The following is a 16,582-nucleotide window of genomic DNA, read 5'->3' on the forward strand; positions in this document are numbered from 1 at the left end:
CATATTTGCCTAACTCTACCAACTTCCAAGATTCCTTATTGGTCCTTTAAAGCGGTATTAAACCCAAAAACAAAAAATGTATTATATTGCAGCATAACAATTCTTAGATGTTATGGCTACATTAGTTTTCTTTTTGAGTTTTTTTTCCTTTATTTTCACCTGGTAATCAACCATGTTATTCAGTTATTTTCAAAAGAATTCTGGACCAAGCTGTCCAGCAAAAGAGGCAGTACAAGCCTCTGACACCACTGACAGAGGTGCTTACAATGATAAGCTTTTATTTACTTTTTTACAACCTTTATCTCAAAAGAACAAAAAAACTTTTGCTTTAAAGTAATTTTAAACTCCCATTTTTTTTAACAGGGCAGAAGTACTTTCCACTGCCCAATATTTAGCATTGCAGTAAAGCATACACTACAATGGAGTTATTCTGTTTTGTGGCATGCTGGTTTATGTTTGTCTGTTCACTTTGCACTGATGTAGGCCTGGCTCTCAGTCTCCACTCTAATTCATCCCAAAGGTGTTCTATCGGGTTGAGGTCAGGACTCTGCGCAGGCCAGTCAAGTTCCTCCACCCCAAACTCGCTCATCTATGTCTTTATGGACCTTGCTCTGTGCACTGGTGTGCAGTCATGTTGGAACAGGAAGGGGCCATCCCCAAAGTGTTCCCACAAAGTCAGGAGCATGAAATTGTCCAAAATGTCTTGGTATGCTGACAGCTTAAGAGTTCCCTTCACAGGAACTAAGGGACCAAGCCCAACCCCTGAAAAACAACCCCACACCATAATCGCCCTCCACCAAACTTTACACTTGACAGCAGGGGCAGACTGACAACTCATGGGGCCCTCGGGCAATAGAGGATCATGGGGCCCCTGTGTCCCTGCCCAAACTCAAAAAATCCTATGAAAAAGGTACAAGGCTCATCTCATGGGGCCCCCTACTGAAGTTTCCAAATGGTCAGTCCACCCCTGCTTGACAGTCAGGCAAGAGAAAGGAAGGGAAGAAAAGGAAAATGAAGAGAAGAAATTTAAAAATGTGGAACAGACTCCCTCAAAAGCTGGTTCTGGCCAGATCGGAATTCTTTCCCAAATGTACAATAATTATTTGGATACTAATATTTATAGATATTAGCACCAGTTGATCCAGGGAATATCAGATTGCCTCCTGTGGAATCAAGGAGGAATTTTTCCCCTGCTGGAGCAAATTGAATCATGCTTTAGTTTTGTTTTGCTTTCCTCTGGATGAGCTGTGGCTTTGGGATTGTGTATATGTAGGGGTTTTTTTTACATGTGTGTGTGTTTTTCTAATGGCTGAATTAGATGGACTTGTGTCTTTTTTTAACCAGACTAAGTATGTAACTATGTATGTAAATAAAAAGAAAAGATAAGAGAAAGGATAAAGAAAAGAGAAGAGGAAAGAAAAGAGAAAAGAAGTAAAGAGAAGAGGAAAGGAAAGAATAAAGAGAAGAATAGAGAAGAGGAAATGAAAGAGAAGAGGAAAGCGAAAAGAGAAGAGGAAAGGAAAAAGGAAAGAGAAGAATAGAGAAGAGGAAAGGAAAGAGAAGAGAGAAGAATAGAGAAGAGGAAAGGAAAGGGACAAGGAAAGGAAAGAGAAGAAAAGAGAAGAGGAAAGGAAAGGTACAAGGAAAGGAAAGAGAAGAAAAGAGACAAGGAAAGGAAAGAGGAAAGAGAAGAAAAGAGAAGAGGAAAGGAAAGAGAAGAAAAGAGAAGAGGAAAGGAAAGAGGAAAGAGAAGAGGAAAGGAAAGAGAAGAAAAGAGAAGAGGAAAGAGGAAAGAGAAGAGGAAAGGAAAGAGAAAAGAGAAGAATAGAGAAGAGGAAAGGAAAGAAAAGAGGAAAGGAAAGAGAAGAAAAGAGACGCGGAAAGGAAAGAGGAAAGAGAAGAAAAGAGACGCGGAAAGGAAAGAGAAGAAAAGAGACACGGAAAGGAAAGAGGAAAGAGAAGAAAAGAGGAAAGGAAAGAGAAACGAGAAGAGGAAAGGAAAGAGAAAAGAGAAGAGGAAAGGAAAGAGAAAAGAGAAGAGGAAAGGAAAGAGAAAAGAGAAGAGGAAAGGAAAGAGAAAAGAGAAGAGAAAAGGAAAGAGGAAAGAGAAAAGGAAAGAGGAAAGAGAAAAGGAAAGAAGAAAGAGAAAAGGAAAGGAAAGAGAAAAGAGAAGAAAAAGAAAAGAGAGAAGAGGAAAGGAAAGAGAAAAGAGAAGAAAAAAGAGAAGAGGAAAGGAAAGAGAAAGAGATGAGAAGAAAAAAGAGAGAAGAGGAAAAGGAAAGAAAAAAAGAAGAGGAAAAGGAAAGAGAAAAGAAGAAAAAAAAGAAGAGGAAAGGAAAGAGAAAAGAATCAAAAAAAGAGAAAATAAAAGAGAAGACAAAAGAAAAGAAAAAAAGAGAAAAGAAAAGAGAAAAAAAAGAATAAGGAAAAGATTAGTGTGATATATACTGACAATAAGTGGACTGATTCCATACATTATTTTAAAAAATATAGTGAGCAAATGAGTTTAGAATTGAAATGGAAGACAATTGCAGGAATGAGGTCCAAGAGACAAGCATTATCATCCCCTCCGGGATAGCCAGCGTGCCAGTGATCTCCACATAAATTAGGTTTTTACCCGACTAATGAATTAAATATTGCTTCCGGGAAAAAAAATTACATTTGATCATAAGTTTCATCTTCATGCCATCAAAAGGAATAACGAGTGGCTCTGCTTTGTGGCAACTTTCACCAGGAACACGACAAGTGTTATAAATAGACACTAAAATGGAAGAAATGCATCCATATATTTACTGGCTGTGAATCAGCCCAGGAACAGTCTACTACTGTCATCATCCAATGATAAATTCATCTTGGTTAAGGTACGCTCTGCTGTACTGCAACACACACAATGGGACAGACACAAAAAGAATGTTTTCTTTTCTGTGCAAATGAAAGGGCCACTAAACATAAAACAATGGGCTTCTCAGCACTTTTACATGAATGTCAGTTTATGTTCTGTGCTGAGGTGGGTACTTTAATATTCTCATTTTTTACAGATTCTATGTAGCTCACTTACAAGGTTAACTTCTAAGAGACCTTTCTGTAAAAAATAAGGATCAGCTCTTTGTTTTCCACTCCCCACCCATTTTTCCCAATGGAAAACCACTAGCTTTAAGGCTAGGTTCACGCCTATGCAGTTTGCGTTTGATTTGTTTCTGCAGTGCGTTTTGCGTTGCCTTTTTGCACATGTGCTTTTGACACATTTTTAATGCATTTTTAATCACTAGCCTACAGGGCACTTATACCCCCTTCCTGCCCAGGCCAATTTCCAGCTTTCAGCGCTGTCACACTTTGAATGACAATTGCGCAATCATGCAACACTGTACCCATATGACATTTTTATCATTTTTTTGAGCAATTCACTGAGCTGGTGAGAACCCATTCTTGAGGGAGTCTATTTCACATTTTCACAGCTCTTACTGTGAAGAAACCTTTCCGTGTTTGGAGATCACATTTATTTTCCTCCAGACGTAAAGAGTGCCTCCTTGTGTTTGTGGCCTTGTGGCTTATAGGGTCCATGCACACTAGGAGCAGAAAAAAATGCCAGAACCTCTAGCAGAAATTTCTGCTGTAGGGTGGCACAGAAGCGATTAAAGGTGCACACTACAGAGCACTGGTAGCGATTTTTGAATTTTACAACAAATACACCCACATTATATTAAGTAGAACTAAACTTTCTCAATCAACTATAATTACTGTTAATCCTTTTCCTGCTAGCATTAGTAAATAGATAGAAAGGTATATTATATTTACTTGTTTTGAACTTTTTTTTTTTTCATTTCTTCAGTTACTTCATGGTTTCTGGCCTAGGCCAAAATGATGTCCTACATCCAATGAGTCTTCATGGGCATTTTTTCTTCTTTCATCTGGGGGGGGGGGGGCTTTCTCAGCTAAGCACACCCTCCTGCCTGCATGTCCGAGCTAAGGGCAGATGGATACTAGGAAGCAAATGCTGCATGAATCATCTGCCCTTACTCAAGATGGGCGCAGCATAAAGCATGGAGCTGTGGATGGATGGGTGAAGTTTGCTTTGGATATTAAAATGCATTAAAGTGATTGTAAACCTCAGACATGAATTATGAACAAAGCCTATCCCTCTATAGTGTGTGCTTGTCTCAATCCAGAGCACTAAGGGTTGATTTACTAAAAGTGGAGAGTGCAAAATCTGGTGTAGCTGTGCTTGGTAGCCAATCAGCTTCTAACTTCAGCTTGTTCTATTAAGCTTTGACAAAAACCTGGAAGCTGATTGGTTTCTATGCAGATCTTTGCCAGATTTTTTCACTCCATAGTTTTAGTAAATCCACTCCTATCTGGGAGACCAGATATAGTGAATGCAGGGTCCGGGGAGACCAGATATAGTGAATGCATGGTCCTGGGAGACCAGATATAGTGAGTGCAGGGTCCGGGGAGACCAGATATAGTGAATGCAGGGCCCGGGGAGACCAGATATAGTGAATGCAGGGTCCTGGGAGACCAGATATAGTGAATGCAGGGTCCTGGGAGACCAGATATAGTGAATGCAGGGTCCGGGGAGACCAGATATAGTGAATGCAGGGTCCGGGGAGACCGGATATAGTGAGTGCAGGGTCCGGGGAGACCGGATATAGTGAATGCAGGGTCCGGGGAGACCGGATATAGTGAATGCAGGGTCCGGGGAGACCGGATATAGTGAATGCAGGGTCCGGGGAGACCGGATATAGTGAATGCAGGGTCCTGGGAGACCGGATATAGTGAATGCAGGGTCCTGGGAGACCAGATATAGTGAATGCAGGGTCCGGGGAGACCAGATATAGTGAATGCAGGGCCCGGGGAGACCAGATATAGTGAATGCAGGGTCCGGGGAGACCGGATATAGTGAGTGCAGGGTCCGGGGAGACCGGATATAGTGAATGCAGGGTCCGGGGAGACCGAATATAGTGAATGCAGGGTCCGGGGAGACCGGATATAGTGAATGCAGGGTCCGGGGAGACCGGATATAGTGAATGCAGGGTCCGGGGAGACCGGATATAGTGAATGCAGGGTCCTGGGAGACCGGATATAGTGAATGCAGGGTCCTGGGAGACCAGATATAGTGAATGCAGGGTCCGGGGAGACCAGATATAGTGAATGCAGGGTCCGGGGAGACCAGATATAGTGAATGCAGGGTCCGGGGAGACCAGATATAGTGAATGCAGGGTCCGGGGAGACCAGATATAGTGAATGCAGGGTCCTGGGAGACCAGATATAGTGAATGCAGGGTCCTGGGAGACCAGATATAGTGAATGCAGGGTCCGGGGAGACCAGATATAGTGAATGCAGGGTCCAGGGAGACCAGATATAGTGAATGCAGGGTCCGGGGAGACCAGATATAGCGAATGCAGGGTCCGGGGAGACCAGATATAGCGAATGCAGGGTCCGGGGAGACCAGATATAGCGAATGCAGGGTCCGGGGAGACCAGATATAGCGAATGCAGGGTCCTGGTTTAGTAACACTTTAAGTAAATTGAAAACCCCTCTAACTGATAAAGTAACATTTTACAAAACCACTAAGAACATTAGGTAGAACATGTCAATTTAAGCAAGAAAATACCACAAATTTCGCCTTCGTCGGATCCATCGGGACAATCTCTTCTACCATTGCAGAGCTTCTCGGGCTGCAGGCATATGGAGGTATCGTTAGCACAGGGGAATTTGGGTGGTCCACACAAATAACCTTCGCAATTATCCTCATCAGAATGGTCCTCACAATCAATATCTCCATCACATACCCACGCATTGCTAATGCATCTCCCTTGGAAAACAGAAACAACACAGTTATAAGCAGACAACATTGGTCGCAGGTTCATATCATTTACCCCCCTGTTCAGTATCTGACACCTTTATGCCACTGAGGTGGCCACAGAGAATCTAACCAATCCAGGGTCTTTTTTATTAAGAAGAGAATGTGACTTTCACCAAACATTCACTAGTATCAGGCACCGTCACTTAGAGCCTATTCACACTTGTGCGACTTGTCATGTGACATTTGGGTCCATGACAAGACGCACCCCATGTTCCCCAATGCACACCATTCATAGTAGTGCAACTTCAAGGTTCCTGCACTACTTTGGTCCGACTCTCATGCAGTTTGACGGCCATAGACTTCAATGTAACCCCCCCCCCCCAAGTCGCAAGAAAGTCGCACCTGAAGGATATAAATGCGACTTGTGTGCGGCTTTGTACAGCACAAACAATCATCCTTGGTCAAAGCCAAAGTCGCACCAAAGTTGCTCTCATCCAAAGTTGCATCAAAGTTGGATCAAGTCAGACTGTAAAGTCCAAATGAAAATCATTTTGTTTTAAAATCAAAAAAGTGTGAACAGAGCCTTAAAAATGAAATTCACCTGCAGTGAATGTTTGGTGAATGTCAGTTTCATTGATTTATAACTATACCCCTCAAGGTTTGTAATGTCAATAAATTATGGGTCATCATCTAGTAAAAGGCGATTCAAACATTGCAAGCAAACAGCTAAATACACATTTGAAATACAAATAGTCTAATTGAACTTTCAGTTTAAATCAGCTAAATAATAACAAAACATGTGCAAAGTCTTACACCCTTGCTTCAATAGAAAGCAGCCACAGCCTGAGTAGAAAGGACTGTCCCCCACCAGCATGCTGCAGAGAGGCCTGAGTTACAAGGCTAAGTTTTGCCCTCCTATAACAGGAAGTGTCTGAGTGAAAACCTTCATGGCAGGATCACCCGGTATTATTTGATTTAAAGCTGCAGATTTAGCCAGTGCTCACATACATACACCTCCTGTAGACCAGAATATTTTTTACATGTCTGCTATGGGCCTGTTTGCTCAGCAATAGCCTTAGCATGACAAAGCAATACATACACACACATACGTATATATATATATAATTTATTTATTTTAGGGCAATTCATGCTTTTTTAATCACTAGTATAGAATATGCACTTCTATACCCCTTTATCCACCTGCTGCTGTATATTATATCTGAAAGATACCCACTTGCTGACTACAATATATATTGATGTTTACATTCCTTGTAATAGGAATAAAAGTGATTACAAAAATTAAAGGGACAATGTAAAATTAAAAAATTAAATAAAAAGGATGTCCCTCCGCATAAGTGAATGCATAAGTAGGCCACTCTCACGTATGTATATGGTGTTCAAACTACCCATGTGAGGTATCGTGTGAGTGTTCAAACTATCGTGTGAGTGTTCAAACTACTCATGTGAGGTATCGCCATGAACTTCAGAGCAAGAGAAATAAATCTAGCATTAGACCTCCTCTGTAACTCTAAACAGGTAACCTGTAAAAAATGTTAAAGCGTCGCCTATGGAGATTTTTAAGTATCATAGTTTGTCACCATTCCACAATTTTAAAGCATGACATGTTAGGTATCCATTTACTCAGCATAACATCATCTTTTATATCTTACCAAAATTGGGTTATTTATTGTGGTTTTTATTGCATTAAAATTCATTAAGGTGTATTTTTTCCAAGCAAATTGCATTTGAAAAACTGCTGCACAAATACTGTGTGGCATAAATTATTGCAATGATCGCCATTTTATTCTCTAGGATCTCTCCAATAAAAAAAAAAAATTATATATATACAGTGGGGATCGAAGGTTTGGGCAGCCCAGCTAAAAATTTGTATTAATGTGCATAAAGAAGCCAAGGAAAGATGGAAAAATCTCCAAAAGGCATCAAATTAGACATTCTTATAATATGTCAACAAAAGTTAGATTTTATTTCCATCATTTACACTTTCAAAATAACAGAAAACAAAAAAATGGCGTCTGCAAACGTTTGGGCACCCTGCAGAGTTAATATCTTGTGATACTTGCCCCTTTTGGCAAGTATCACAGCTTGTAAACGCTTTTTGTAGCCAGCCAAGAGTCTTTCAATTCTTGTTTGAGGTATCTTTGCCCATTCTTCCTTACAAAAGTCTTCCAGTTCTTTGAGATTTCTGGGCTGTCTGTCACACACTGCTCTTTTAAGGTCTATCCATAGATTTTCAATTATGTTGAGGTCAGGAGATTGTGAAGGCCATGGCAAAACCTTCAGTTTATGCCTCTTGATGTAATACCCCGTGGATTTCGAGGTGTGTTTAGGATCATTATCCATTTGTAGAAGCCATCCTCTCTTTAACTTCAGCTTTTTCACAGATGGCATCAAGTTACCATCCAAAATTTGCTGAAATTTTATTGAATCCATTTTTTCTTCTACTCGTGAGATGTTCCCTGTGCCACTGGCTGCAACACAACCCCAAAGCATGATTGATCCAACCCCATGCTTAACAGTTGGACAGAAGTTCTTTTCATTAAATTCTGTGCCCCTTCTTCTCCAAACGTACCTTTGCTCATTCCGGCCAAAAAGTTCAAATTTTAACCTCATTGGTCCACAGAACTTGTTTCCAAAATGCATCAGGCTTGTCTATATGTTCATTTGCAAAGTTCAAACGATGATTTTTGTGGTGAGGACGTAGAAGACGTTTTATTCTGATGACTCTTCCATGAAGACCATATTTGTACAAGTATCTCTTTATAGTGGAATAGTGTACCACAACTCCAGTGTCTGCCAGATCTTTCTGAAGGGATTGTGCAGTCAAACGTAGGTTTTGAATTGTTTTTCTCACAATCCTGCGAGCTGTTCTGTCTGATATTTTTCTTGGTCTTCCAGATCTTGCTTTAACTTCCACTGTTCCTGATGACTGCCATTTCTTAATTACATTCCGAACAGAGGATATTGACATCTGAAAACGCTTTCCTATCTTCTTATAGCCTTCTCCAGCTTTGTGAGCGTCAACTATTTTCAGTTTCAGTTTTCTAGACAACTGCTTAGAAGAACCCATGGTGCTGATTGTTGGGGCAAGGTCAGATGAGTCTGGGCATTTAAAACCTTTGAGATTGACATCACCTGGTCTTCCCAGATGATGATTGAGAACAATCCATGACACTGGCAGGTCTCAGCTTTGCAAAGGGGGCAGTGCATGCTATAAATTCTGCAGGGTGCCCAAACATTTGCAGACGCCATTTTTTTGTTTTCTGTTATTTTGAAAGTGTAAATGATGGAAATAAAATCTAACTTTTGTTGACATATTATAAGAATGTCTAATCTGTAATTTGATGCCTTTTGGAGATTTTTCCACCTTTCCTTGGCTTCTTTATGCACATTAATACAAATTTTTAGCTGGGGTGCCCAAACTTTCGATCCCCACTGTATGTATGTATATATGTATGTATATATATATATATATATATATATATATATATATAGTTTGGGGGGTCTAAATAATTTTGTAGCGAAAAATGCTGATTTAGCCCTGCTTCACATATGTGCGTTCCCGCGGTCCGCGTTTTGCGCGGGCACCAGAGCCCATTCGTTTGAATGGACTCCCGTGCCCCGGGACATGCAAGAAAGAAGACCCTGCACTTCTTCTGAAAACACAGCCCACACAGAAACCTCAGTTCCCAGTACGGTTGCAATTTCCAGTTCGGGCGGCATGCCAGTAGAATTAATGGCACCCACCCGCGGGACCGCATTCTGTGCGGGTGGTGCGGCTGCGCAGATTTTTGTGCGGATCCGCAGCGGCACCACCTGCACATATGTGAACCTAGCCTTAAGCAAAAGGTGCCAGAAAAGGCCTGGTCTTCAAGTGGATGCACAAATATTTTCACACTGTCATACAATGCTAAAGTGTCTTAAATAATTAACCTCCCAGTCACACCAATCCGACTTCAAAATTGTGCGACTTCCAGATTTCAAAGTCGGATGTCATTCCGACTTGAGGTGCGACTTGCAAGACATTTGCCTAGATGTCTATGCAGGTTGCACCTGAAGTAGTGCATGTACTATTTTAGAAATCGGTGAGGCTCCGACCAAGTCGGAATCACACCGATATGACCGTTTTAATTGCTGACAATAGGGTGTGACTTGCCATGGCACATCTCACCCGGTGTGACCGGGGTGTAATATTAAATAAATACATACAAAGTGCATATAAATGAATAATTAATGCAAATAAACTAATTATAAACATAATAAATGCCATTTAGTGATATTGTGGTTTTATTTTTAATGAAATCCGTAGATGACAAGAAAAAAAAAATTATGTTAACATGATATTAATGCTGTGTCCACATCTGCGTATTTTTTATTTGCTGCGATTGTTGTGTGTAAATTGCACTGAAATCAAGACAAACCACATCGCATGAAGCTTGTCACCCAAAAAGGAGCAGCAGCTTAGTTTGGGGAGAGAAGCTTTGCACAATGCAGTTTGCACAAATCCAGCATGATTTACCAATTAGAATCGCGCCAGAATTGCACCGCATTTTAGGTGCCATTAAAAACAAGCGGTACCTGAACATGTGTGGTGTGATCTGTCGATTTTTCAAGCCATTTTGGGATCGTGCGCTGAATTGTGGTGATTCTGCCCATGATACAGATGTGAATGGAGCCTGAAGCTTCAATTTTTCTTTTTCTAAAATACTAAACATGTTATACTTACCTGCTCTGTGCAATGGTTTTGCACAGAGCACTGCTGATCCTCCTCTTCTGGCATTCCAACACCTTCGAGTACCCCCCCTTAGCAAGCCTCTTGCTGGGGGGAGGGGATACTCACGCTGGCTTGATCCTAAGCTGCACTGTGTGTGTCCAGGGGCAGACTGACAACTCATGGGGCCCCTGTGTCCTTGCCCAAACTCAAAAAGCCTATGAAAAAGGTACCAGGGGTATCTCATGGGGCCCCATACTGACCCCGGGCCCTCGGGCAGTGCCGAGTTTCCAAATGGTCAGTCCGCCCCTGTGTGTGTCTATTGACAAACAGTGTGGCTCAGCCCCGCCCCCTGCTTCCTTGTCACTGGATTTGATTGACAGTGCCACTGTTCTCATGCACAGCGCTGGACTGAGATCAAACTCAGGTAATTATCTGGGGGGGCTGAGAGGGAAGTTGCGCCTTAAGTCTAGGTTCAGCAAATCCTATGCATTTCCCACACCGCATTGAAATCGCACAAGGTTCATGTGATCTGCTGTAGGGATCACTGTTAAATTAATGACACCCTGAAACAATTCACAAAACACAGTGTGATTGCCTAAAATTGGATCTCATAGGTGTGAACAACCATACAATCCGATTCAGGTATTGCCATAAAAAAGGGTCCAGAACCATTTTGGTGCGAATGCGGTGCGATTCAATCCTTACACAATGAATGGCTCAAATCCTGTGCGAATCACATGCAGTATGACAGCATGAACCAGGTCTAGCAATAGTGGTGTGACCCTCCTGCGCTCCAAATATAGTGTTTTTAAATAATACAAATTAAATATATGAACCCCAAAAAGCTGCTAGCATTAAATCATATACCAGTGATCAAGTGAATATAAACCATATAAATGCTGCGCTACATTCAAAATTAAAGTGAATGTGGAATCCAATAATATAAATCAATATAGTGACAATATTATGTAAATAAATATATAAGTGCTTAATGATAACAAAAATTATCACATCAAACACCCCAAAAATTATAAAAACACAAACTTAAATCTATACGCATGTGCATAAATTACACATACATATAGTTATATCACACGTGCAAATGTGAAGTGAAATAATGGCTTATTAAACGCACAGAAAAACAAATCTATAAATGTTGAAGGTGAAAAAAAAAAATGTGAAGTGAATTAATTGCTTATTAAACGCACAGAAAGTCCAATTAAATGTTGAAGGTGAACAAAAATGATAACGGTGTTTCCAATAATACTGCAAAGTGACCACAGGTGAACCAAATCGTGCAGGTATCTGAGTGTAGATAGAGCTTGTGAATCCAACCACCTTCTGGATTAGCCTCTCACCTCATCCCTTCGACCCTTGCGGATCAAAGAGCAATAATGGATCCCTCTCACAGATCCTCCAGGCACCACAGCCTTCCAGAAACGCTTTTCAAATTTCAACAATCCCACTCAAGCTCTTCTCCAGGTATAGGTGAAATATCAATCCCTCAGAACAAAAAGAGGAATCCTCCCATAGTGTAGTATATTTATTTATTTATACCATAGGAACATAGGAACATAAACTTGTAGGTAGAAAATTCCACTTACATAGCAGCCAGTCCACATGAGACCCTCATGCTCTCAGATGAGGATAAATCTGTGTTGTTGGGTGTACTGATGAAGTCACGTGATATTGTGACGTAACGCGTCGGCGTAAGCGCGGTGACGTATTTCCGGCGTGGCGGCCATCTTGGTACACCTGTTATTCAGCTGTACACCCAACAACACAGATTTATCCTCATCTGAGAGCATGAGGGTCTCATGTGGACTGGCTGCTATGTAAGTGGAATTTTCTACCTACAAGTTTATGTTCCTATGTTCCTATGGTATAAATAAATAAATATACTACACTATGGGAGGATTCCTCTTTTTGTTCTGAGGGATTGATATTTCACCTATACCTGGAGAAGAGCTTGAGTGGGATTATTGAAATTTGAAAAGCGTTTCTGGAAGGCTGTGGTGCCTGGAGGATCTGTGAGAGGGATCCATTATTGCTCTTTGATCCGCAAGGGTCGAAGGGATGAGGTGAGAGGCTAATCCAGAAGGTGGTTGGATTCACAAGCTCTATCTACACTCAGATACCTGCACGTTTTGGTTCACCTGTGGTCACTTTGCAGTATTATTGGAAACACCGTTATCATTTTTGTTCACCTTCAACATTTAATTGGACTTTCTGTGCGTTTAATAAGCAATTAATTCACTTCACATTTTTTTTTTTTTCACCTTCAACATTTATAGATTTGTTTTTCTGTGCGTTTAATAAGCCATTATTTCACTTCACATTTGCACGTGTGATATAACTATATGTATGTGTAATTTATGCACATGCGTATAGATTTAAGTTTGTGTTTTTATAATTTTTGGGGTGTTTGATGTGATAATTTTTGTTATCATTAAGCACTTATATATTTATTTACATAATATTGTCACTATATTGATTTATATTATTGGATTCCACATTCACTTTAATTTTGAATGTAGCGCAGCATTTATATGGTTTATGAACCAGGTCTAAACGTTTTTCACCTTAACCTCCCTGGCGGTATGATTATTTCAGATTTTTGGTGCTGAAAGGGCTCGTTCACACTTGGCTGTTTTGCCAACGCTTGCCAAACGCCCCTATAGCGTTTGGCAAGCGTTGGTCCGGCGTTTGCAAAGCGTTTTTTAACGCTCGGCAAACGCTCCACAAACGCCGCATGCGCGGTTTAGCGGCGGTTGCTAGGCGTTTGCCGAGCGTTAATAACGCCCCACAAACGCCTATAATGCAGTTTGAGTGGTGTTACCGCTCCGCAAACGCCCCGCAACCGCGTTGCAACCGCACCGCAAACGCCGGCCGGGCGTTTGCGGAGCGGCACCATAGATGAGAATAGGAGGCTTCAAAGCCTCCTGACTTGACCAGAGGCGTCCGTTTTGCCGTGACGCAACGCGACGCGATGCAAACGCTCCCGTTAGAACAGCACCATGTGCTGTAATGTGCAGAATTGGCAGAGGCATTTGGGAAGCGGTAAAAACGCCTCCCAAACGCCTCTCTGCCGCCTGCACACAAGGCTAGTGTGAACGTAGCCAAAGCGGTACCATTTTTTTGCATGGAAATATGTATTTTTGTAATTGTAGGCATGTCATTTAGGAATAACTCACTGAAATCTGTCTGAACAAGAGTCTAGTAAACATCCCGGGTAGGATAAAACTTGAAACACAAAATCATAAATTATAATTTAATAAATAATCATAAAAAATAATATAAAAATTATAAATTTAATTCAATAATATAATCAAACCAAAAACACTGAAATTTGAAATATAGCACCATAATAAGTTCGCACATTGCTGAGCAAAGTCGCAAAATCGTTTTCAGTGTCTGATGACGAATTTCCCCCACGAATCATTATCACTCAATTCTGCAAGTGGTTCTGATTTACTATCGCTGTTCTCTAGCTGATCTAAAACCGCTTTTGATGTAAAGGGACGCTTTTTGGACGCCATGGACTTTTCTAAGTTTCCAGGCAGAAAGAACAGTCAAAATGCAGGCAGGGCGCAGGACAAAGCAGTAGGGACAAAATGAGTGTGAAATGCATTGAAACAGCAATGTTTTACTTTGTAATAATCATTTTTAAAAAAATGACATTTTTTAAAAAATTTCAAATTTGTTGCCGGTTCCGGCGCCCGTACGTCCCGACGTCACAGGGACCGGAACACGGAAGCCAGATGCCGGAATCGGCCGGAGGGGACGCGGCCGGGGACGCTGCAGGGGACACATCGTGGGAGCGAAGGACAAGGTAAGTGCTGCAGGGACTCCCTATGCAATGCTGCATGGTAAGCCCGAGTGTAGCTCAGGGTTACCGCTTTTGGTACTGAAACTCTACCCCGAGCTACACTCGGGAATACCGCCAGGGAGGTTAATGCAGAGAATGCATTAAGGTAAAAAAAAACCTTTAGCCTTTACAACCACTTTATTTTAAAATAGAAAATGGTGTTACTGTAGATAAAAGTATACATTTTATTCTTTCATTTCTGTGTAAAATGACGCTAAAATTATGATTCTGGTACAAAAATTACAAGTTTATTTACAAATAAAAAATATGTATTTTGTTTTCAATTTTCCATTTTGACTATAAGGGATTAGAGTGATTGTTTTTTTCATCTACTTTAAAATAAATAGATATTTCTATCCTGACAGTTTCCCATTAAAACACTCAGAGCAAACACGAAAGTACATTTTGTTGGATTGCAGTGGATTGCACTTGCTACAGAAGGGCTTGACACAAAGTGGGTCACTTCGTAGAAATGTGCACTATAAAACATCGACTATTCTCACAGGTAGGTACTAAGCACCTGTTGTGAGCTTTCTGTGATATCAAAGGCAGCTGAGAAGCACATAAGATCCATTGGACAATGTCAAATAAAAGCATCTCTACAGGAGCATTTATTCAATGGGTTTCATCAGTGCCCATACAGACTCAGATGTATACAAAACCACAGGGAAAAAAAATGGTTTTGCATGTGTGTATGATATCTTTATGTTACTATTTATTTAAAGCGTCAGCACATCCATCTTGATATTTCAGTTTTTGGTAGATTCTACAGAAAGAAATAAGGTCCAGCCAAAACTTTTTTCCAGTTTGGAATAGGATGGTGGTGAATCGGAAATTTTTTTACTGCTGTTTTTGTTCCCATTGAGGAGTTTCCCTCCTAAATTCCTGCCCAAGAGACAGAATGGGAAATATCCAAACTGAGGGACGTCTTACAGAACATGCAACCCCGTTGGTAGATATCCGCTCCCAAAAAAGGCAGTATGAACATTGTTGATTGAAGCACAGAAGTTGTGACTGCAGGGGGTGTATCGGACACAGAGCTCACTTAGGGTGGAGTAGCCTTGGTATCCAATGTACTGTCTGGGAATGGGAGATTGGGAGAGGGTTGGAGTTACATTAAAAAGAAGAAAAAAAATACTTTTGAAGAGTTTTTATGCATCCTATCTAAAATTGGGCTTTAAAAAAAAGTATAAAAATTTTGAGATCAATGAGATTTGAGGATTACAGTCACATGGATAAAAAAAAAAGAGCTTCATCCTTGTGAACTCTAGGCTGGTGCAGAGGGCCCCCACCCCCTGCACTATATAGGTCAAATGCTCCTTTTGTCTAGGGAGATTGGAAGTACAAATATTTTCCTTATTCCACACTCCCCAAGTAGCCAACACTCTTCTCAGTTTTCCAACACTATCAGGATATGGACGGGCCCTCACCATGTAGGCAGGTGTAGGTGGACCATCCTACACAGGTGGCATTGTCGCAACCACCCTGCGGGGGGAGTGGAGGACAGAAGGAATGTCCATTCCTCTAAGGCCTTCCTCTTAGATCTCCATATGAATTATCGGGCAGGCTGCTGCCTGAATGGATGTTGCCATCTGGGTGACCCCTGTGGCCATCTTTAGTGAGGGCAGCATTTATAAAAAGCACTGTCTCACTGCAGTTGATGCGTATCCTGCATGTGGCTAGCTTAGGGACAGGGAGAGTGTGGCTAGCATAGGGAGAGGTTACAGAGGAGGAAGGACAGCATAGGGACTGTTGCATAGCTTCAAAAGGGGACCATTTTTGTTACTAGTCCTTGCTGCATCTGTCCTCTGTGCATCACCCTCTGCAAGTACTATATAACCTTCTGTGAGTGCTGCCACCAGTTCTACGTTACTGCATAGACTCTGTTACTTTATTTTGCAATGTTTTTGACAATACAATTTCTGCAATTTCAACCACTGTATGTGCCATGCCTTTCCTTTTGATTGTTCACCACCTGGGCCCTGCCCACAACCTACAACCATCCTCATGTACAATGCAGGACCACTGATCCTGCATTGTATGTGCTAACTAGAATTGGGCTGGATGTTCGAGTTGAACATAAGTTCAACTTGAACATTGGTCATTCGTGTGTTCAACAAAAATACAAATGGTTAGGGCATTCGGCGGGCCGTTCACCCACCACGCCCCACAGTGACAG

At 41.3% G+C, this 16,582-nt stretch overlaps 1 protein-coding gene across 1 annotated transcript in view; it reads right to left on the reverse strand.

Moving 5' to 3' along the window:
- Positions 1-16,582, reverse strand: part of LRP1B (LDL receptor related protein 1B) — a 2,076,109-nt gene that overhangs the window by 826,127 nt on the left and 1,233,400 nt on the right. Inside the window, exon 22 of the mRNA XM_089653623.1 lies at positions 5,612-5,812. Coding sequence (XP_089509749.1) covers positions 5,612-5,812 — 201 coding nt within the window. The remainder of the gene's footprint in view (positions 1-5,611; positions 5,813-16,582) is intronic.

The sequence above is a fragment of the Staurois parvus genome, unplaced genomic scaffold (assembly GCF_062004578.1).
Source record: "Staurois parvus isolate SC_StPar_1 unplaced genomic scaffold, SC_StPar_1.0 ptg000716l, whole genome shotgun sequence".
Classification (NCBI taxonomy): domain Eukaryota; kingdom Metazoa; phylum Chordata; class Amphibia; order Anura; family Ranidae; genus Staurois; species Staurois parvus.